This window comes from Syngnathus floridae, chromosome 4, assembly GCF_059516105.1.
Source record: "Syngnathus floridae isolate MCC-2025c chromosome 4, RoL_Sflo_1.0, whole genome shotgun sequence".
NCBI lineage: Eukaryota > Metazoa > Chordata > Actinopteri > Syngnathiformes > Syngnathidae > Syngnathus > Syngnathus floridae.
Window position 1 is genome coordinate 8,550,515 of NC_142416.1, and position 24,493 is coordinate 8,575,007.

Genomic DNA, 24,493 nt, shown 5'->3' on the forward strand with positions numbered 1-24,493 from the left:
CAGCTCACAATGAACAATTCTGTCAATTGTGTGGTTTTGATTGTTTGATTGGCTTATCCAAATGACCCAAGGAGCTGAGTTGTCATGGCCCCCATGAAAAACAGGTCCTCGGTGAAAAAGCACAACAAAGGACTACTATGATGAATAAGAATATTGGAAAATGTTTTTCCCTTAACTAGACACAGGTCATTGGAGACCCTCCTTTGAAGGCGAACGTGTAGTATCCATGGGGCCAGGCCAGACACAGCTCCAAAGGGTAATGTGGGTCCTTCCCATGGACTCACCACCGAGGGGTCAGGTGCTCTGCAAGCTGGGCGGTGAACAAAGGCGGGGGACCTTGGCAGTCCCCAGAAAAAGAAGCTGGCTCTAGGGTTGTGGAATGTCACCTAGATGTAGTCAAGCTTGCCTTGACAGATAGCTTGGGCTCGTACCACTTGAGAGGGTTTGCACTCTCTCCAACTCTCTAGTTACCCACAGAGAGAGGCACCAAGCAGGTGTAGTCAGACTTTTTGCCAGCCAACTTGGTCCCTGTACATTAGTGTTCACCCCAGTGGACCAGAGAGTAGCCTACCTACGCCTTCAGTTGGTGTGATGGGGTCATAACTGTCAACAGTTCATAGTACCCCCTTCCTTCTTTGGAGTCCTTGGAAGGCCTGCTGGAGCGAGTTCCTGCTCGTGACTTAATCATTTTACTGGGTGACTGAGTGTTCACACGGGCAATGACAGTGAGACCTGAAAGGGAGTGATTGGGAGGGATAGCCCCATCGATAAGAAACCAGGTGGACGGACCCACACGTGTTTGTCTTGATCCCCACTGAATCCCCGAGACTGGCTCACCAAACCCCTGGGGTTCGATCAAACCCCGGTTAGGAAACACCGCCCTAGGGTCTTGGTGTCGCCAACATGCTCTACACATTACCAAGTCAAAGGGTTCGTGGAGGCAAAGTTACTGGGAGGACTGATGATGAATGATTAACCCTCATATAGGTAGACCAATTGTGCTACTTTCGAAGTGTGTATCAAAGTGAATTGTTCATTGCATTCTGTGTTAATTTACTTTTTAAGCAAAATCCCAACTTCACTGGAATTAGCGTTTGTACGGTATATTAAAGGACACATATGTAAAATCGACTTTTTTTGCTTTTAAAAAAAGTGTAGAAAAGTGTAATCTACCCCTCCAGGTGCTGCAGAGATTTTGTTATGATCGTTTTGGAGGGCTATTTTTCACTTTGTTCAGAGTTCTCCATTTTCTATGACGTTTTTTTTATCTATTACATCACATGGGGCGGGACAAACCAAACAAGGTAATGGGTATTGCCAAACGGAAATCCAAGTAATAAACATGGATCCGCCATGTTTAAGACGAAACCGCCTTGTTTATTACTCTGTGAGACTTTTGTAGTCCAAACAACTCAAGGATGCTGAAGTGGAGAGATCAAAATGTTCTGTTGTTCAAGCCACACAAATCATTGCACAACATCAGAACCTTAAAGAAGTACCTGGTCAAATTTCATTTTTCAAGCAGTGTTCCCACTTCTGCAGTCAAAGTCCTGCTTGTTAAGAAGTGTTTGAAAAATCTTTTGTCAGTATAGAGAAGGATTTGCCGAAATACCTCATTTCATTGATTGTTCAGTTCCTTCAATCTATGTAAACGACGGACACAATAAAGCGGTAAATTTGAGATGACGCAAAAATAAACTGTATTTCACTTTAATAATCTTGTGTTTTCTTAGCATTAGCTTCAGTGTTTGTGCTGATTTTGGAGCTGTGCGCTCTATGTTTTCACTTCTTGTGGGCGTATTTTGAGTAGTTGTATCAGATGCAGTGCATCGAAGGTGCTGTTTTATTCTTGGGCAACACAATAATATGTTCAATGCATTCATTAGCTTCTCGCTAACGCTAGCATTAGCTTACTTCGTAGCTTGACTGCAGTGCTTGTTTACAAGACGTTCATAAATATTGTGAGGGGATTTATTTTATGCGTTATATATGTATGGGCAAGTCTTCTGCCGTTGACATCTTTTAATCAATCAAAATGTTTGCGCCGCAAGTAAGCTACCTTGTTTAAATAAAGCAAAAAAAATAAATAAAGTAAACACTCCCTTGGCTAAAAAAAAAAAAAAAAAAATACAAATGTCGACCAGAAAGGGAGGCGCACATCTTGCAGCTTGGGAGGTGTGGGGTGTGGCGTATCTAATTTGCATTTAAAGAGACAGGACCAAAACGGCTTGCTCTGAGCTGCACTTCAGAACAAGTAGAAAATGAGGACTTCAGACAAAAGCATCATTGTTCAACTTTATATAGAGCAGAACTAAATGAGTAAAATGTAAAACAGTAGACTTTATTACCGTGATATTTGGGCTTTAACTCTTACCTCAACATCACAAAACATTATATGCGACTAAATAATACCTTCACGTTTGTATTACACTTAACCCAAGATTAGCCACCGATCTGATTGGCTTTGCAGAGTGAAACGGTGCCATTGTGATTTGTGTTTTTCTATCAGCATCTAAGATGTGCAGAGTCACGCTCCTCTGAAATATCGACCATCTCTGAAATATGCTGTGCTGCAGGTGATGTATTTCTTGGAGCAACCAGCTTGTGACAAAACCAACTTCTCTTGCAATACAAGAGTGCGTTATTACCACTCAACTCAAAGCAATGCTGCAGACCAAATGAAAAAAAAAATGAAAAAAGACAAACCCGGGTGTTTTGCCTTAAGCACCTCTGCATCTCCTGAATGAAGCTCAGTGTTTTCATTCTCAGAGTTTCTCGGACATTCGACAGAGTTCACTTTCACATTTATCCCTTTACTGCACTGCAGAAAACATGCATTATTTAAATCAAATTGTAAAGTCGTATATACACAAAGAAGGGTATTTATGAGACGTTCTTTACAAGCGTGTATCGTGCCTCCTCAACCTGCATGCGGCATTTTCATTTTTTGATGAAAACGAACAAAACATTCACCACAAAATAAATAACAATTTAAGAACTTCAATGAGCTGACATTCTGAGGATTTGGACTGTGCTTTATATAATTTATTTAATATTTTTTTATTTACCATTTTATCTAATGAAAATTCAATTTAAATCAAAATCTAATGTCTCCACTTACAAACAGCCTCTTGGACCCCATTGTGTTTGTGAGTTGAGGAATACCTGTAATTTGTACACACAAAATCCAAAAAGCTGGCTGTTGGCTGACCAAAGAATGCAAGCAAATACAACTTTCTAGTAATACTTAAATCTCCATCTCCATCCACCTTCTGAACCACTTTTCCTCACGTGGGCGTGCTGGAGCCTATCCCAGCTGACTTTGGGCAGTAACACCCTGAACTGGTCACCAGCCAATTGCATGGCACACACAGACAAACAACCATTCACACTCACGGGAAATTTAGAATGCTCAATCAGCCTACCATGTATGTTTTTGGAATGTGGGAGGAAACACACACAGGCACAGGGAGAACATGCAAACTCCACACAGGAATGCTGGAGCCGGAACTAAACCCGCAACCTCTGCACTAACCAGTCGACCAGGATAAAAAGCAAATGCATCAGTTATAATTTAATCACGGAAAGGAATCAATAAATCTATGATCTAGTCAAATTGTAGTCTCTAATTATCACTGAATCAAATTGTGAATTCCAAAAGATTTTTACTCCGAAACAGAATGATGCTTTTGGACATTTACAGTAATACAGTGATCCCTCGCTACTTGGCGTTTCGCTTATGGCAGTTTCACTACATTGCAGATTTTTTTCCCAAATTAAAAAAACATTTAGAAGTCAAAATAAAATTTCTAAATGGAGAACACATGTGTCTAACCTTTAGGACAATGTAGTATTGCTCCAAATGTTCGTTTGCATTCCTTTAGAAGTCCGTTTTCGCGTATTAGCACAATCGCGAATTAGCATCTTTCCGCTAACTCGTCAGCCTGCCCAGTACTTCCTGTTGGTGAGTGTACTTCGCGGATTTCACTTATCGCGGGTGGTTTTTGGAACCAATTATCCGCAATAAACGAGAGATTACTGTACACTCAAGACAATGTGAACACATTAATTGTCACTGCATATTCAGATGTCGAGAATGCTGTTCAAAACCTTATAGTCACGTTTGGCTCATTGGCAATCTGTGTGACAGTAAAATAAACATCAAGTCACTATCATTATTTTTTCTTCTCGTGCACACACGCACGCGCACACACACACACCTTAATATTAGTGATAACTTCATACATTCATATTTTACCATTTTAATATTCGTATTTGAGTAGATGCGGAATGAAAAGAAAGAAGAGCCCCCCACTTCACCTCAGACACACACTCCAAAATGTAAACTGCTAAAGGTAACTGCTAACACAAAATAATGGCAAGACACATCCAGTGGATGAATAATCTCTTTGGATTGTGGTTGTACGGCACACACCAGTACTATACCAGGAAAGTATGTTCAATACCTTTGTCAAAAATGAAATGATGTTTATTTAGTACTGATATTTTGAGTGTGATTGTGATTGTGGCAGGCTGCAGGAAGCAGTTTGCGCATCTGCAGCCACTGCGCTCTTCCATACTGGGCTGGGCCTTTCTTACTCCCCAAAGCAAGTGGAGAGAGAAAGATGTGGCCACAAGCTTTTCCGGGTCTGCTGACGGTTCACAGCTTGTTAACAAAAAAAAAAGGCACGTAAATATTATGCTTACATAGCTGACAGTCAGGGCAAGTGGAAAAATACTCAACAGCCTGACAGCAAAGCATGCTATTAAGTGTCACAAACCAGAGAAGGGAACACGTCCAATAAGGAAAATCACCTCACTCAACTGCATCGTCAGTTACATTAAAGAGTGACGGGTTCACAAATTTGACACAGTTAAACAACATAAACTCAGAAGTCAAGGAGTATGAATTATTTTGTGACCAAGTTGTTCGACTGGTTGCATTTGACTAAGCAAGTAATCAATAGTGTTTGTGGATGAGCAAAGTAGAGTACACACAACTCCAGCTACGGCGCTGTATTAAGTCATCATCTGTTTCATTTCAACGTGCTTGTAAATAACCGTTTAAATGTAAATTTAACATTGAAAGAAATCAACCTCGGTTCACAAAGGTAATCTGTTGTGAGACTGTGTATGAACTGAAGCAAATTTTCCTATTAAAAAAAGAATGGCACGGCAGGGTGGCTGCTCCTCCAGCTGCATCACGTAACAAAATCAACTGAAGTCAAAACGGGTAATCGCTTGCGCTTTTTGCCTTCTTGGCATCCATACTAAGAATTTATTTGGATCAAAAACCAAACAAACAAAAGACATGTATCGGACTTTAAAGTAGGTGACGAACAGCACGGATGACATTCACAATGTCTCTGCCACGTCGACGGACTTATCCAATTATTGAAAATGTCAAACAACAAATGTCAGTTATTTGACTTTTTGTGCTAATTCAGTCTCTAAACATAAAGTACATAGTCAATAATAAATAAACTGCAAGTGTGCTGGATCCATACATCGCTAAAGCTGCAGATAAAAAAAAGCCGATTCCACACAAATTAGTTGAAAGAACATTTTCTACTTGTCGACTGAGGCAACTGTGAACTGAACAATATGTAGAGTAAAAAAAACAATGTGTGCACACGTTTGTGACGAAAATCTTTCTAACGTAAAGCAAGTGTTGCATTTTAAACAAGGCTACAAACTTCAGTAGACGCAAGAGAATAACGGTATTCTTGTTCAAACATGTTTAACAGCTGAGCTACCGTGACAAAACTGGTATTTTATCTAATCAAGAGAGAACAGTGGTGCCTCGGACTATTTGTTCACAAAGTTGTTCACTTGAGCGCTGGCGGTCAACCCTGGCAAACCTAGTAGATGTTTTTCAAGTAACAAGGCATAATTCATCTGATTCTTTATTTTGAATTGGGATCACAAACTTGACGAACGAGCACTATATGATGGCAGTGAACTTAGTTCAACTCATTTCATACTAAGCAGCTGTTTGGCAAACTGAACAGAGAATCACTTTTTTTGTTGTTGCTTTTTTGTGCTGAGGCAAGAACGAATTACAGTAATCCCTCGTTTATCGCGGCTAATTGGTTCCAAAAACCACCCGCGATAAGTGAAATCCACAATGTACGGTCACCAACAAGAAGTACTGGGCAGGCTAACGAGTTAGCGGAAAGATGCTAATTCGCGATCATGCTAATACGCAAAAACAGACTTCTGAAGGAATGTAAACGAACATTTGGATCAATACTACATTGTCCTAAAGGTTAGACACGTTTCCTCAATTTAGAAGTTTTATTTTGACTTTTAAATGTTTTTTTAATTTGGAAAAATAATCCGCGATGTAGTGAAGCCGTGATAAACGAAACGCGAAGTAGTGAGGGATCACTGTAATGGCATTTCCATTCACGTCAAAGGGTAATGGTTTGAAATACAGTAAGGAATTTAACTTAAATCAACCAGGCACCACTGGATAATAATTTCTTTAAAATATTTCACTGGCTAATATTTTCAATTCGCAAAAATACAGAGAAGTTGAAGTTTGAATTTCTATGTTTTGTCGTTTGTGATATTAGTATTTTACCTAATGTTTTAGAATGCCAGGTTTCGCCAAAGTATCACTTGAGTGCCAGTATTGAGGTATTTGCTCAGCAGCAATTTAAAACTAGATTACTACTAGATTATTATGATGCACTTTATTTTGGAGTTAGGCAATCCCAGTTATCTTCTCCAGTTGGTTCAAAATGCTGCTGCTTGCCATCTAAATGGGTTCTCAAACGACACCACTTTTTTGTCGTTCACGACGGTCGCGCTGTATATTCTTCTATGTCTTGGAGTGGGTGAGACAACACACAAGTCCATCGCTGATGTAGTAATTCATTAATTGTAATGAAAGATTTGTTTTGTAACATGTTGGAAAAGTAAAAGCAAATGTTTTATTAATATTTAACAAAGGTGATCGGTCTGCCTTCATGGAGGATGATAGAGATTGGGGAATATTTACTGTTGACAAGCTGACATTCTGGGGATTAATAATCAATTAGTTGTTGATTAATTGTTGCACCTCTAGACGACACGGGGATAGGAATTTAAGATGACCCTGTTACAGTTGGTTGTGTAAACAAATCAAATCAAAGGGTAAAACGAGCACACAAAAATAGCATTGCTAGTTGACGTTGTGTAGCAATGCTTTTGTTTTTTAATGGTTTATGTTTAGCAAAATGCAAAAAGGGTGTTGTTGTTCCAGCACACTAAACGAAAGGATAACTGTGTTTGTGTGTGTGCGCGCGTGTGCGTATGCATGCGTGCGTGTGTGTTCCTGTAGAACATGTGAACAAGCGTGGGAGGAGGGAATGTGGTTTGCAGCCACCCCAGATTAAAAACAACCAGTATGTGTGCACAGGAATTGAGGGGCAAAGGGTGAGAGGAAGCTAATGAAGACATAAGAGTCGTACAAAAAAGGCACTCTGCAAAAAAACAAAAACAAATGCTGTACAACAGTCATCAAAGAAAACAGCAAGGAACAGTGTTTACAATAGTGTTTACCAAGTCCAAACTACACACCAGTGATGTCATGATTGTAAATTGACATCACACGCTGCGTGTGTGCATGCTTGTGCATACTGTTGAGTGTCAGCTCCATGCCAGCTCGGTATTTTAAATATAGCACTCGGGCAACAGTCACAGCTGACATTGCCCATGCTCTTGCCAGCAAGATCATCGCCGCTACATTGCTGCTTTACTAAAGAAAAGAAACCAGAGAAGTGGTGAACCCAGGGGGGAGAGGGAGGAGAGGAAGGGAGGGAGGGAGGCCTCAGATTCATGAATACTCAGCCGCCCACACTCCGACCTGACCTGCCAGCAGTTGAGCCGGACATCACTACAAGAGAGCGTGCGTGTGTGGGTGTGTATGTGTGAGACGGAGACGTTCCTTTACGAGGTGGACGCCAAGAAGCGAGTACAACCAAAAGACAGGTTGTCCTGAGCCGCAGTTTTCCCGCTACTAATATAACCCTCACAGCCTTACAGCTGCATGTTATGTGGGGAAGAAAAGGACATAGTGGTTGTGTGATTTAAAACACTGTGACATGTTGGTTGAAAAAAACTTGTTCATTTTGATCTTTGCCCAAGTGAATGTTTTAATCAAGATACTGACAGACAATCAGGGCGCTGAGCACAAACCAGTTTTGTTTAAAACGCAACAGACAATTGACTACTAAGTGTTTTAATCAAGATCCTGACAGACAATAAGGGCGCTGAGCACAAACCAGTTTTGTTTAAAACGCAACAGAAAGTTGACGACTACCATATTTTCCGGACTATAAGTAACTCAGGAGCAGAAGGGTGTATTCACAACAGAAAAGTCCTTTAGTGCACTTGTTTGGTCCGGACCAGAAGCGGACTTAATTTTTTTCGTTTGGTGCGGTTCCTACTTAGACTGTACATTTTGCAAGCAAAGGATATTTTGTAAACACACCCACGCTTGTGACGATCTGTGCTCCAATTGGACAGCAATGACCAGGGCGGCACACAGAGCAGAGACCCGGAAATGGAGGAAAACATGCTAGTCCTACGCGCCGCATTCCTGCTCTGCATATTTGTGCTCTACGCTGTTTGTCTTTACACCTGAAGCAAACCGCACCAGAGTTCGTTTGGAAAAAAAGTGGATCTCGGTCTGTCTCTTTAATCCGCATCAGGATTCATTTGCGTGTATTCACACCTGCACAAAAGATCCGGACCAACGTTATAATCGAACCCTGGTTCGTTTAAAATGGACCAAACCATCAAGTCCAAATACACCAGCCATAAAATGCATAAAAAAGACGAAAATAATATTTATAATTCGCACCAGAGTATAAGTCGCATTTTGGGGGGAAATTAATTTGATAAAATCCAACACCAAGAACAGACATGTCATCGTGAAAGGCAATTTAAAATAAAATAGAATAGGCAACAACAGGCTGAACGGTACGGTATGCTAATGTTACATAAACACATAAACAAGGAACATGCCTGACCTAACATATTAAGAGTTATTTCAAATAACTATAGCATAAATAACATGCTAATAAGTTTACCTAGCCATCCAAGTCACTCCAAATCATTAAATCCAATGAAATCTTCATCTTCGGTGTTACTTATAAACAACTCCGCTTAACCCCGGAAGTAGAAGATGCGGCGCTTCCTCTTCTACGTCGCTTACGTCAGACTCATCGTCAGTTGCAGTTCCAATTATTCCACAGGTCTAGAGCGCCCTCTTGCAGTTTAGTGTGAAAATAAAATGTGAAATGATATAATGTGTTGATAATTTCACACATAAGTAGCTCCTGAGTGTAAATCGTACCCCCAGCCAAACTATGAAAAAAACTGTGAATTATAATTCGGAAAATACGGTAATAAGGAACATGTTTAGTTGTCATCTTTAGCTAAAGAAATGAAACCTAAAAGACATATCACCTCCCATAGAGGTATCCAGCCAAAGCTTTCAGGTTTTAAAACAAAACCATGAACCATAAAAGATCTAAAAGATGTTAAGATTCACGATTCATTGCCTTTCAAAAAGAAGTACAATTAAGATATCATTTCAAATGAAGATCCATTTATTTTCTGTATCACTTATCCTTACCAGGGTTGCAGGTATGCTGGAGCTCATCCCAGTAGAACTTGAGAAAGAGGCAGGGTGCATATTAAACTGGTTGCCAGCCAATTGCAGGGCACAAATATACAAACTATCACACAATTCAATAAACCCACCTTGCATGTTTTTGTAATATGGGAGGAAACCTGGAGCACCTGAAGAAAACCCACATAGGCTGAAGGAGAACATGCAAAGCCCACAGAGCAAAGCCTGAGCCCACAACCACTGAACAGTGATGCTAACCAGGCATCCACCATGCTGTTGAAGACACAATTTCCAGTCAAAACACTAGACTAGTAGAAAAAAATTATTTGTCTTCTGACAAACTAAAATAGACTAGCCTTGCCTGTAAACTGATTTTTTTTGGTATTTGTGAGTTCAAAAAAAAAGAGAACCCATCTTGCCCCGGGCCCACTGATTTTCTCTGAGCTGAACCAATCACAAAGCGACAGTGTGTTTTAGGGGTGAGATATGCGGCTGTAAGAAAAACAAGAAGCGCAAAGACCAATGGAAACCAACAAACCAAACACGGCAACGATCAGTGGACGAAATTAATTCTGTTCTTTGAGAATTACCCGGTTTCATTTTTGAAAGGACAGTAAGAGGTACTTTATTCATTTTTAGATGGTGATGTCAGGAAAACATGACTGGAAAAACTGTTTGCAACCTTTTAGGAACCGTGAGGAAAAACATTCGTTACGTGCGCAAATCCTCGCGGTGGGATACGGGCTTTTAGGTATTAGTGACTTGTTAACTAATTTTCTGAAGCCGAGCCGTGACTGGTTGTGACCTGAGACCTGCCAACTGTGATGTCATTTTTAGTCAACAGCAAGCAGCGAAATGGCTGCCCCCTGAGATGGAGAAAAACAGGTGAGGCTTTCTGCTAAACTCATATTAATGTGATAATAATGAACATAATATTAATCAGAATACGGTGTTTAGACTAGTGGGGGCACATAGAAGATATTCTTGTAAAAAAAATTGTGGGTTGACTTCCTCTTTAAGATGCATCAACAGAATATGAAACACAACGTCAACATGATCATTTATCATGATTGTTTCAGCGAATATATTTCATTCTAAAAATGTTCATGTGACAGGCCTTTGTGAATGACCAACATCCACCAGATACAGGGTGGAAATAAGCTTCAGATACGATGAGAAGCACCAATGACACATTCTTCTAAGTTAAAGCCTGACATGTTAAAATGTCATAGCCAAAACTCTGACACAGAGCTGAAAATTTGGGTGCATGTGATGCACCAAAAAAACTGTGCAACTAGTGCAAACATTTAGTCTAGAAGAGTGGCGAACCCATTTCGGGTGGGTCTTGGACAGCTAGAAAAAGTTCAATTTATTTCTAATTTGAATATTCTGCTACAGTACAGATGAGTACCAAGCTCCCACGTAGAACCAAATGTGACAGGAAGTGTAGCTGCTTTGTGCTTTAGCCGTTACTTTACTCCATAAACCAGCTCAGTGGCCTAGTGGTAGAGTGTCCGCCTTGACACTGGAAGGTTGTGGGTTCAAACCCCGGCCGGGTCATACCAAAGACTATAAAAATGGGATTCATTGCCTCCCTGCTTGGCACTCAACATTAAGGGTTGGAATTGGGGGGGTTAGATCACCAAATGATTCCCGAGCGCGGCACCGCTGCTGCTCACTGCTACCCCTCTCCCCCAGGGGCTGGATCAAAATCACATGGGGATGGGCTAAATGCAGAGAACAAATTTCACCACACCCCGATGTGTGTGTGACTATCAGTGGGACTTTAACTTTAAACAAAGACAACCTCTAGCTTGAGGACGTCATGGCAACCAATACGCTTTAGGTGATACTACATCAAACTCATGCCTTTTCTTTGTTGTTCTTGACGCCAAACAAGTGGTTAGCGACGAAGTGGGTAGCATTAGGAAAATGCTAGCCTGGCAAGCCAGACTCGGCGCTGTACTAGCAGCGATTGGATGTGGTGGGGTGGTGGGGTTGCATCAAGCGCATTTCTGAGGCGGGGAAATCTTGAGCAAATGGACAGTTCGAAGGTGCTGAAGTTAGAGTAAACCTTCAATCTAGGTTGACACCAAAGACCTTCTAGACAAAGTTTCCCAACCAGGAAAATGGTTACTTGTGCCGCGGGTACATGGCAACATTAAACATTTTACTCCCAAGATGATTAGTGAAAGAATCCCGGGCAGACAAGTATTTTGTTCCTAATCATTCAAATTTAAACGCCTGATTAAACGGAGCTTGTTTGGTTGAACTGCACTTATTGTGGAAAAATTGTATAAGAAAAATATTAAAACGGCAGGTTTAATACTTATTTTCATTTCGTATTTTTGTTAATATACATAACTTGTTTTTATTTTTATTTTATTTATTTTTTGTTGTTGTATCAGTGAGTTAAATAGAAGACACTGCCTAAGATGTAAATGTTAAAATTTGAAAACACTAAACAAAATGTTTTTCATTTAATAATAACTTGTGTTACATTACCTTTCGGAGAATAAGCAACATATACGTATGCGTGAGGGGACACTCATCATATGACAAAAAGGGTTTGAGGGACCGGATTGCACCGGCACTACTCTCAGTGATGCTACTCATATGTTATAAGAATTTTGCTTTTCAAAGTGTGCATGAGTGCAAATGAGTTTAGATTTCTCCAACAAGCACCAAGCAAGTAAAACTGAAAGAACTACCTGTCGTCCATGTTTGTCCAACTTCGCACCAGTGACTCTTTTAAATTTGTCAGCAGAGGTTTTAGGCCGCCACATGAAGTAAATAAAACTGCCCTTTTTTTAAAAAAAAAAAAGCTCTTCAAAATAGCTTCCAATCCTAATATTTCCGAACAACGAATTATACTGTTGTTTCTCATCAACTAAAAGCGTGAATTTGAGTAAATTCTCTTATTTCCTGCCCTACATTAAAGTAAAATCCTTCTACGAAGGGACTAATTTAAGCACGTTTACTGTAACTGACAAGAACATGAGGCAACATATAATAATATCAGCTGTTTCCTCCCAAGGTGTCAACATTTTAGTTGGAACTGTCTTATTCCAAATTAGCCAGACAGCCAAAATAACTCACTGCCACAAACTTACTATAATTTAATGTTGCATGTTAAAATGCTTGCCGCTCAAGTGAAGGCCGTTAAAGCCTCATTTTCATTAAACACCTTGTATTTTGAGACATGAAATGTTTAAGTTTAACTTTAGGTTTATATTTGTTTGAAATTGTCCAGCCGAAAATGTTTCTAGACAATATTATACAGTTTTTGGCGATGTACAATGTGAATTTAAGAATCAAAAGTGTTCATCATATAAAAAGGGAAACCAATTGGTTGTTCATTATTAAGTTCAGTGTAAAGTAAAAATATTGTTTGTCCGAACACACAATTATTCAATCGAATTTTCAGTAGGATACGCAAGTAAAATATGAAATAGTTACGGCCCTACAGTTCCTCTGTTATATTGTCATACTTTTATTGTTTAATAAAACTCTTGCTTCAGGCCCCTAGGATTTACCTGCAAAAATGCTCCAAATACCAAGTTGCTTCTCAAATGATGTCATTAATTAGCAGAGTCTGTATTTAATCAGTAATGTCGACCTTTACTTGAACTTTCCCGCCGTAGTAAAATTTACCATCCTAAACTTTAAACGTGTTGTGTCAAGGTACAAAACAACAACAACTATTCAACATGTCATATTTTATCTCTTTAGGATTTGATGTGTTATTTTGTTTCCATAATAACAAAAAAAATTGTTAGAACAAGAGGTAAATCCTCTTTATTTGTTGCAGGTCCTTATGATAATATGATAACTAATGCAACATGAACATGTGTTCTTTTACCCCAATTTCCCATTCAGACCAGACACAAAAATAAATTTCTGTAGGAAACGCTTATGTAAAACAGACTCAATTGAATACAACAAGATCAAATACAGTGATTATTAACAAAAAGTGGCCTGAAGTTTCTTAGGTATTATTTGATCAAACCATTCAAACAAGACAACTTTATCCTTGAAACACAAAAGTTATTTATGTTCTAGTTCTTCACACCAAGTCCCCCAAGAACTGTTGCTTGCTGTATGCTTGAGAACATTAGTGAACCCACAGATACTGCTTATGCTGAGTCATTAATGTGAATTTGCCCACTGAAAGGGACTCAATCAGGCTTTCCATAATTAAACACTTGCTCCTGTCTTGATATGGGAGTGTCTGAGAACCGAGAAAGAATATACTGAACTCTTGAGATTCCACATGACAATACAAAATAACTGCCTATAAAGCATCTAAATAAAATATTTGAAAAAAAATCCAAGTTGTGAGTAAATGTGGCAGCTAACTGTTTAATGGCTATATTCTCATGTAAAGTCATAATTTAAAATGTACCTATGTTGATCATTTGAAAGAATGCATGACATGATATAGCCATGAAATCACGTCACAAACCACTGTAAAAACGAAAAGGCTATTGGTCAATTTAACACAATGTGTCAACAGCAACAGCACAAACTCACATACTGTTTTTGAACATCTTGTGTATGTAGCACACCTTCTCCACACGGCGTATTTTGAAGAACAGACTGTAACATTACCCTGTGGGCATTTGTGTCTGCATGCGTGCACACAATGGCTTTGGCGAGAGCAACAGCAAAGCTTGGCTTTCCTCGAATGCCTGCTTCTGCAGTGACTACATACAGCCATCTAGCTGCAGCTCCGCTCTTCAGAGCAAATAGAAAAAGGATAGCACACGCTTCTCTCATTTCTCTTCCTCTACTTAAAACGATTCATGTCTTGACACTCCCAAGCACAGCACAGGTTGTTGCATTTGAAGTGCCGCCATTAGTGACGCAGAAGACCCTCCAATCTCCGAGCTTTTGTCAGACAATTCAGTTAAATGTCCACAAGGGCTACTGGGAGGTCCTGCATTGCACTCGAGTACTACGTCCGGACGCTTCTAGCTAGGCTCCTTAACAACAACAGCAACTTGCAAGGAAATTAAAGACACTCTTATTTTGCATCTCAAAAGGAGAGGACCTGGGCTCATTGCAGCAACAAAAGGAAAGACACTGTTGACATTCCAGACATGAGTCCTTTGGTCTTTTCTCAGGAAACCTGAGCCTGCCCACAGGAGATACAGTGCAAACAGGGATTCAACACAGTTTCTCTGTCTGTTCTGTTTGTCTCTATGGCCACATGCGATCACATGTTTTAGTCAAATTTTCTAAATGGTCAAAACCATCACAGAGGAGCACTACTATAATAGCAATCTGCTTCCCCCAATCAGAAATCGACATAGCCATTCTGTCGGCTCCCCTAAGATTCATTTATTTTTGCTACACATGGAAATATCGCCACTACTCTGGCGCCAATTTGAGGTCTGCTGCTTTGGTCCCCTCAAAATGAACAGGTGCCCGTGCGTTGCATCACTGACTGGCTATACTGAGATCATGGTGTTAATTTTTAATTTCACAATAGTTAAACACCGGATTGTGGTTAGAGACAACAATATCAATTCAAGAACCTATTTACAATTAGATGCGCCTTCCTGCTTTGCATTAGATGCTCCTTACAGAACTTCATACAATAAGACTCGAGAACAAGAAGTGTGAGTAAGTGTACGTGGTTATTTCTGTAGTAATCGATATTACAATGTATCCGTATTAATTGTTTTTCTAACCACCACGATTTTAAATAGTACTTGATTGAATCACAAAGTGCCCTTTAAAGACTCAATCCTAGTCATATAATAACGTAGTCCATGTCAACAAACTGGCACTGGGGGACGGGCTGTTGATTTAAAAAGCATGCCACGAATCTGGAGCCAAAACTGTCATTGCTGAGAGCAAGGAAGCATTTGTTACAACACTGATGCCTACTTGCAGGATATCACACACTTAACCCAAGAAAGGAGAAGTAGTTTGGCTGGAGGGGGTGGGGGCGAGAGAGGGCTCCTAGTTAAACACTTGTAAAACGCCCCTGCACAAGACAAAGAATCAGCTGTTAAGTATTAATGATGGAGTATTCTGTTACCCTTCCAAACAAACGCAACTTAGTCGGCGTTGTTGTAAAAGTGAAGCGAGCAATTACTTGTGAGTGAGCGTGTTGTCAACTAACTCTTGTAAGTGCGAGCGAACAAGTTGGTCGTGTAGTAGTCACGCAGCTACTGTTTGTGGTCCGTGGATGTTGAGTGAAGTGTCTGCGGAAGTGTACGAGTGAAAGGGCTGTCTGTGGCTGTCATTGGGAGCGCGTCCTTACCGCTATAAGCGTGTTATTCCTCTGTTCCGTGGAAGCGGCCGAGTCTGGGTCCGCCGGCTGTTTAATCTGCGGCTGCTTACTGCCGCCGCTCCCGCTGGCCGACTTCTTGGCCCTTTGCTCCAGACTCCGTTGGTACAGGCTGACCGTCTCCCTGCGCTCGATCTCCAGCTGCTCGGCGTGGGCTTGCTGGTACCTGTTCTCGCAGTTGACGTGGTGTCTCCGGCAGCCCTCGATCCGCTGCCTCAGCCTCTCCACGACCGTGCTGTGTTTAGGTATGCCCACAGCCCCGGCAGGCACCATGTTCCCGGCGGCCGGGTTCATGCTGTTGTTGATGCAGATACTGCCGTTGGGTCCGGCAGCGGGGGAGGCGAAGTCCCCCATCACTGGGCCGAGTGGCTGCTATTTTGAAGGAACTTTTCTCCAACGTCCAGTCTGTCTTCACCGCCGCCCCTTCCTCCACCTCCACTACGGTTACCCCCCTCTATGCGCTCCGCGGCGATGGGTGCCAAGGAGCCGGCCAGCGGAGGTCAGAGCGGCAACAGCCCCTCAAGTGGGCGACAACTAGGGGCTTTAAAGGGCAGCGAATCTTGCGCTCGTACGGCCGAGGGCTCGCGAGTGACCTCGTCTTCTTCCCTCCTTCACACAGTTTCAAAACAAACAGCTCCCGAGAAGACAAATAGGATCCAACATGAGAGGCTTTGACAATGAAGCGTCTCTCCGCCACTCACAACAACTCCACTGGAAAGCGGCGGTGTGAACACGGGCAGCCGGTGTTCAAACACACACCAGCAGTCCCGCTGAGCAGCAACAGTCCACTCGCCGCTTTACGGTCTTGTCCTTAGAGAAAAAGTTTTGCAGCTTGGACCTAACGGGTTCCGGAGTTTCCAAGTCAACTTGCATGTCATATGGTTACTGGTTTGAAAGGAATCCCGGTAAGGATGTCGCTTGGTTCTGTTGTGAGGCATCAAGAGTCCAGACGGCGTAAAATGTGAATATGGGAAGCAGTGGCGGAAGTGTGTAGTCACTGGCTGACGCCTGCCACCATCACAATAATCAAGTCAGCTTCTCCACCATGCCAGCGGAGTGATATCAGGACAGGAGTTGAGTAAAACCAGCCAGAGGCTGTGAGAAGCCCGCCGAAGGAAATCCGGAAAACCCGGCGCGGAATTGTGGCGGATCCGGTGATTCTCAAGCCCTTTTCAGTGATATGCCCCTTGAGAAATTCTATTAGCCAAGTACCCCCCAAACAGTGCAAATAAATATTTTGGGATGGAACAAAAACAAACTCAAAACAAACTGCTGTGCCGCCATTGTCTGATTTATTCAACTTTGGGCTCGATGGATGGATGGATGGATGGATGGATGGATGGATGGATGGATGGATGGATGGATGGATGGATGGATGGATGGATGGATGGATGGATGGATGGATGGATGGATGGACGGACGGATGACGGATGGATGGATGGATGGATGGATGGATGGATGGATGGATGGATGGATGGATGGATGGATGGATGGATGGATGGATGGATGGATGTATGGATGGATGGATGGATCGATGGATCGATGGATCGATGGATGGATGGATGGACGGACGGACGGATGGATGGATGATGGGTGGAAGAAACTCTATTTACAGTGGTACCTCTAGAACGATTTAGATATTGTATAGCACTGTCTAGATGTAAATAAAAACATATACTGTAACTAAAATAAGGAAAATATACCTATATGTAAATATTTGTTCACATAAACAAATTATCAACAAAGTGTCATCCTTTGGGAGTGAATCTCAATGCAGATGTTGACAAAAAGATATCAACTGCATTTGAAGTGGTATCTGTAGAACTTGCATATCAAAATAATTATCAACAGTATATGCCTTCTTTTGGGATCATAGTACATCTCAAAATATCTATTATCTGTCAACACTGAACAGTTGCACTGAACTGAGTTTTAGTGAGACACTTGGGCTTTACTCAGGATCTTTGTCATTCTTGGTGGCAGGGAGGCAACTGCAGTGATCAAGCTCTTCCCTTGCATGTATGTGACGTTTTAACTATCTAAAATCTCACATAGCTTCTAGGGGTACGCGTACCCCCATTTGACAAACACTACCCTAAACTATAGAGGACATCGGTATATTACCCCCTCGACCTGGACATGCATGTACAATGCAACTGACATGATTGTCGTACATGTAAAATAAAATAATGATAATAATAGTTTGAAATGTTTGTTAGTTTACTTGTACACTTGTATGCTATTGTGTTTCGTAATAAATTTGACCTTCACAGAGACTACCTGAGGATGAATATGAGAATAATGTCAAAACCTATTAATTGTAGATATTATTTCCAGTGCTGTAGATGTTTTAGCCAGTAAAATGCAAATAGCTTTTACCTTGTCAAGTGGCTGGTTATTAATAAGACAACCAGGGAAAATTATTCAATATCACTCCTTAAGTTAATCTCTTATAAACTACAGTATATTTGTTGTTATCATTATATATTTGTTCAACTAAATTGCACCAGATATTTAAAATTTGCAAGAAATTCAAGAAACAACAACAGTTTAATATATTCTTTCAAAGACCTGTGTCTCAAAAGTTATATTTCGTACTGGAACAGAAGGTCAACCAGCACATACGCAAAGAGATTGTTTGCTTCGTTTACTATACGCGACGATTCGAGAGTTGTCGCGGGACAAATTGTGGCGGCTTCACCATAACAACGCACCTGCTCATAATACAGCAACTTTAAAGTAAGATTTATTGGCTTCATTTTATGCGTGTTATTCATATTACTTTAAATGTTGTCTTTCCAGGTGAACAACAGTATGCCTTGATTCAATGTCAGGTTCTAAATCTGCTGTCTCACCTAGCAAATCTGTTTCTGTTCTGTTTTTGTTCAAGCTGGCCATGTGGATGACAATGATCCATTGACATGAAATTTCCTCATTAGAAGGAAATGTATTTAAAAACAAAACAAAACAAACATAAACGCAAACAACGACTATGGAAGTAGTCCGTCTTCTATAATGAAACTTGCACGTTTTCATTTTCCTTCAGAACCGTAGCATTTACTATTAGAAGGCATTTAGAAACATCTGAGAGCAAAAGAGACGATGACAACATATAGTTGTCATGCCAAAGATTTTATCCAGAGGCTCCGCAGTCGAGTACATATTTGCATACGGCCAGTTAGCTTGATAATGGCATTTCTGTTGCTCGTATAAAAAGAAAATCTTTCTCTGTCAAAGGCTTAAACGATTTTAGTAACAGGGTTGTGTATATGTCGAGAGACACAACTTAGAAGGATAATTTGTCGTATTACAAATATGTTTGTGATATAACTATTTTTTGGGCGGCTCGGTGGCGCACTGGGTAGCACGTCCGCCTCACAGTTAGGAGGGTGCGGGTTCGATTCCACCTCCGGCCCTCCCTGTGTGGAGTTTGGATGTTCTCCCCGGGCCCGTGTGGGTTTTTCTCCGGGCACTCCGGTTTCCTCCCACATTCCAAAAACATGCTTGGTAGGCTGATTGAAGACTCAAAATTGTCCCTAGGTGTGAGTACGATTGGTTGTCTGTCTCTGTGTGCCCTGCGATTGGCTGGCAACCAGTTCAGGGTGTCCCCCGCCTACTGCCCGATGACGGCTGGGATAGGCTCAGCACGCCCGCGACCCCCGTGGGGACTAAGTGGTTCAGAAAATGGATGGATGGATGGATAACTATTTTTTCATAATGATGATACAGTACAAGAAATACATACTGTATCAAGTTTTTTTTTTTTAATGTTATATTTGATATGTAAGCCTGAGAGGGAGGGAATATAGCTATTTTAGGGGGTACCCAAGAGCTATTCAGTATTTTGAATAATATCTAGGAATTACTTTAATCACTTTAATCACTTTTGCACATGCACACATAGACCCCAAGTGGCGCTCAAGCACCCTTTTATCCAGGATGACAAAAGTGCTCATTCTGCTGCAACCCATTTTTTCTTTCATCATGTTTGTTTGTTTTATTTAAATTACACTCTGCCCTTATTTCCACCTAAAGTGTTTTGATTAAAAATAATAATATGATAATGACAAGAATACTAACAATAAATATACAATAATAATATGATAATAATATTAACATATGACTTTGGTATTTTTTTCCACCATAATGTTCTGTCCAAACGAGTGTTTTATTTTTACAAACTATTGAACAATCGTACTTGTTGAAAATGGGTTGCTTCTTTTGTTGATGCAATGTTAATGGATGCGCAAACCTTTTATTGGTCTCCTGCAAAGTGATAATTTTTGAAGGTTCAACGATTCCGCCCAATGCCAGCAATATGCTCCCACCTTAATTTATTTGGGTGGGATTGGCTGTGTTGAGTGTGTTAAAGAGGTGGTGGATTACATGAATTAAACACATACAATACTACTGGTTTTTTTCTCAATGCAAAAAACAATGTCGTGGATGGGTGTCTAATTTTTCACCTCGAGGACCTACCCTCAAAAATGTCTGTGCACGTGCCTGACTAACTACAGCTGCAAGTACATTTTGTCTCATTACACTTTACACTATCAACAAGATGCTATGCAGCCACAGTGCCATTGCAAAACATGTCATTATTATATTTGGAAAGGCGGAATTCACTATACAGCTCTTGAATTGGATCAAACTGGATTATGCAGATGTTCCTATTGTACAATAATCTGACAATAAATGACGCATGAGTTAATTTTTCAGTTTTGAAATTCATCTATCAGCTATCACACTATAGCTGCTTGAGCTTTTAGCTCAGCAGTTAGTGCACTCGACATCCAAGGCCGGTGATGCAGTGGCGGTACGAGTTCAAAGCCTAACTTGGACGGCACAAAACATAAAAATCTATTTTTTTTAAATATCTAAATGAAATCTATTGGCGCAGGCAGCAGATTCTGGCCTTGGTCTTATTACTGCTTGGAGAAGAAGCTATCATTAATAGCTAAATACTATACTATTCTACATGTATATGTCAGAGTTATGTCAGATTAGTAATAAGACATCAAAGTTTGAGAACCTTAAAAAATATGGTCCTGGTAGTGCTACCCAAGTCAGTGTGGCTGTCAGTCTCATCACCAGTCAGCGCTTTTGGACTTTGTTCAAAATATCGTAGGCTGTTTTTTACTCTTTTTCAGGAAGCTGATGGAACAGTCAGTGGCCCACATTTTAATTTGTCGTGCAACAAATACTGCATAGTAAATGCATTGAATGTAACTTCATTATTTAGCCTAATCAGGTACTCCATAATATTAAATTGCTAATTTATTCATTGTCCTCAATGCTAAACAGAGCCATTCATTGAATATAGAGAACCAACTCTGTATGCATAATTTTTGTCTCAGGTGGTTAATGTAAGGAGAAAGCCTGACAAAGACAAAAAACTTTGGCCTTATATACCGCGAAAAAAATTATTCCTATTTTTTCTCAATTTAAAGTTGGAAAGTATGCGAAGAACACTTATGCAGAATGATTGGTTCAATTCTTCTGTCCCATTAGATCATCTTTCTCCTCTTTTTATCACCAGTTCTTGTCCCTCATCGTTAGTCCTGCAGGCTGCATTTGGGTTCACATTACGGGGTCAAAGCTCCTTGTAATGTACAGTTCCTCCTGGCTGAAGCGTTGCAGACAAATAGACGGGTGTTCCAGATTTACTTTTGACTTTGAGTCCAGGACTTGGGCAGCACCCACCTTTTATTTTCTTGCCATCTTGGCTCATACTGCTTCACCTGATGTCATCTGTGCTTGGCCATACATGATTCATGTGAATCTTTCTATCATATCATTCTGAGCTGACGTCGACTTAATATTACAGTCAAGTTAGCTTGCATAGCATAGCCAAAAGCTAGATAACACAATAACCAACAATGAACACATCAGGTAGTCCAACCCCAAGGCGTTACGTGGGATGTTGTTATGTAATGGAAATGTTATTCATTACACCAATAAAGCTCAGCAGCAGAAAGTTTATTGTTTATCTCAACAATGGACACCTTGAAAACACCAACTTCGCTAACTATAACAAAGTCGACTGAATATGGTTCTTCAAATTTGGTTAGACAAATATTGCAAAGGAATAAACTTATTTGAAGACAATAGGAACTCTGTAAGGTGGTGGCACGGTGGTGCATTGGTTAGCATGTCCGCCTCACAGTTCAGAGGATACAGGTTTGATCCCACCTCTGGCCCTCCTTGTGTGGAGATTGCATGTTCTCCCGTGCCTGCGCGGGTTTCCCTCTGGAGCTCCGCTTGCCTGCCACATCCCTAAAACATGCTTGGTAGGCCGATTGAGCACTCCAAATTGCCCTGAGGTGTGAGTGTGAATGGTTGTTCGTCTCTGTGTGCCCTGCAATTGGCTGCCAACCAGTTCAGGGTGTCCCCCGCCAACTGCCCAATGATTGCTGGAATAGACTCCAGCACGCACGCAACCCCCGTGGTATAGAAATGGATGGATGGATCTTAACTCTATAAGGGTAATATTAAAAAAAGATCACTTAAAACCAGTAAATTCTAAGTGAAATTTGATTATTTTCTTCTTATACAAAAAGTGAATATAAGGACTATGTTGTGATTCATGATTTTTTTCTCTAGCTTCTATAATTTGATGCTTGTTTGTACAAACCACATACCGTATTTTCCGGACTATAAGTCGCTCCGGAGTATAAGTCGCACCAGCCATAAAATGCCCCAAAAAGTGAAAAAAAAACATATATAGGTCGCTCCGGAGTATAAGTCACATTTTGGGGGGCAATTTATTCGACAAAATCCCACACCAAAAACAGTCATGAACGCACAACAACAGGCTAAACGATAGCAACAACAGGCTAAACGATAGGTATGCTAACGTGACAAACACAAACAAAGAGCTGAGAACGGGCTTGATGTAACATACAGAGTGATTAAGGACAACTATTACATGAATAACATGTTTATAAAACCATTGGTGTCACTCCAATTCATTAAATCCATCGATCATTCTTTGTCGATACGATAGCAACAGGCTAAACGATAGGTAACCTAACGTGACAAACACAAATGAGGAGCTGAGAACGGGCCTGACGTAACATATAGAGTGATTTAGGACAACCATTACATAAATAACATGTTTATAAAACCATCGGTGTCACTCCAATTCATTAAATCCATCGATCGTTCTTTGTCAACAATGGCTGCGCGCGGCTGAGGGCGCTTGCACTTCAAAATATTCCACAGGCTCATATAACGATAGATAAACTATATTTCAAATAACTATAATATAAGCAATAATATTATCAAACCATCCGTGCACTTTAAATCCATTAAATCCATCGATCAAATTCCTCGTCCTTTGTCAACATCGCCGCGCGTGCGCCCTGACGTCAGCCTCGTCTTTATTCCACAGATCTACTATATAACTATATTGTAGCGTTAACAAAGTACAAGGATAGACGTGGGTTTGGTAAACGGCTCTTTATTCCACAAAACAAACTTCCAAGCGTGTGGCGGCGTGGACTTCCAGAGACGATAGTTCCATGGCAGAGGACCGGGCGTGCGTAATGGCCATGTCCGAGCCCCATGCACCGTTCGCGGACAGCCACTCGACCGAGCGCCGGCCCCCGACTCAGTAGAGTAGGACCGGGCGTGCGTAAAAGCCATAATAGTTTTTCAAACCTTCTATGTCACTCCAAATCCTTAATTCCTGTAAACTCTTTGTCCTCCGTGTCACTTAGAAATGATCACCGCTAATGATGCCGGTCGTCCTTATGTGGGTCGCGCCGCGCGGTGCCCATGACGTCACTTGAAATAGTAATCCATTGGTACATCACGGTTCTCCAAACTTTCTTTCTGCTGCTCGATTACTGTTTTCAGCTGCATATTTTACAACTTGAAGTTTGTAACTTGCAAAATATGACTTTCTTTTTGGTGCCATTTTTCTTAAGCCCACCCAGTTGATGAGTCACGGCCAGCGGTGAAATTTAAAGCGCCCTCATCCAGTTTCGTCTGAAAATATATATTTTTTCAGATGTAGTTTTTTGTTTTGTTTATTTGGTTGTTTTATCAAAGACAAAGTCTGCTTTATTGTCGATTTTTTTTTCATATACCAAGACACACAAAGAGATTGAAATTACGTTCCCACTATCCCTCGGTGAGATAGTACACATATCCATACAAGCAACACAAAAAAACCCAAGAAGGCATAAACAATGAATAAATAAGAGTGTTGAATAAATGATAAATAAAGAAATAATAATAAATAATAATAATAAATATAAGAGGAGCAAACAGACAGTGGACTTGGATATGGTGCTTTAAAGTGTTAATTGCTTTATTTGATGTTTTCTCTATTTTTTATGTTTTGAATATGTTCAAGATAAAGATATAAAAGCATGTTAAGTGATCAACTATACTAAAAATAACATGGGAAGTGGTCAACTATACTTTTAAGTGATGTCTTAATGATCAAGTAAAAATTTGTGAAAAAAAAAATATAAGTCGCTCCTGAGTATAAGTCGCCCCCCCACCCAAACTATGAAAAAAAACGCGATTTATAGTCCGGAAATTACGGTACTTGTTTG

At 40.6% G+C, this 24,493-nt stretch overlaps 1 protein-coding gene across 1 annotated transcript in view; it reads right to left on the reverse strand.

Moving 5' to 3' along the window:
• The window catches only part of maml3 (mastermind-like transcriptional coactivator 3), a 101,867-nt gene extending 84,858 nt beyond the window's left edge, over window positions 1–17,009 (reverse strand). Inside the window, exon 1 of the mRNA XM_088373023.1 lies at window positions 15,900–17,009. Coding sequence (XP_088229149.1) covers window positions 15,900–16,280 — 381 coding nt within the window. The 5' untranslated portion in view covers window positions 16,281–17,009. The remainder of the gene's footprint in view (window positions 1–15,899) is intronic.
• Window positions 17,010–24,493: the final 7,484 nt, after the last annotated feature.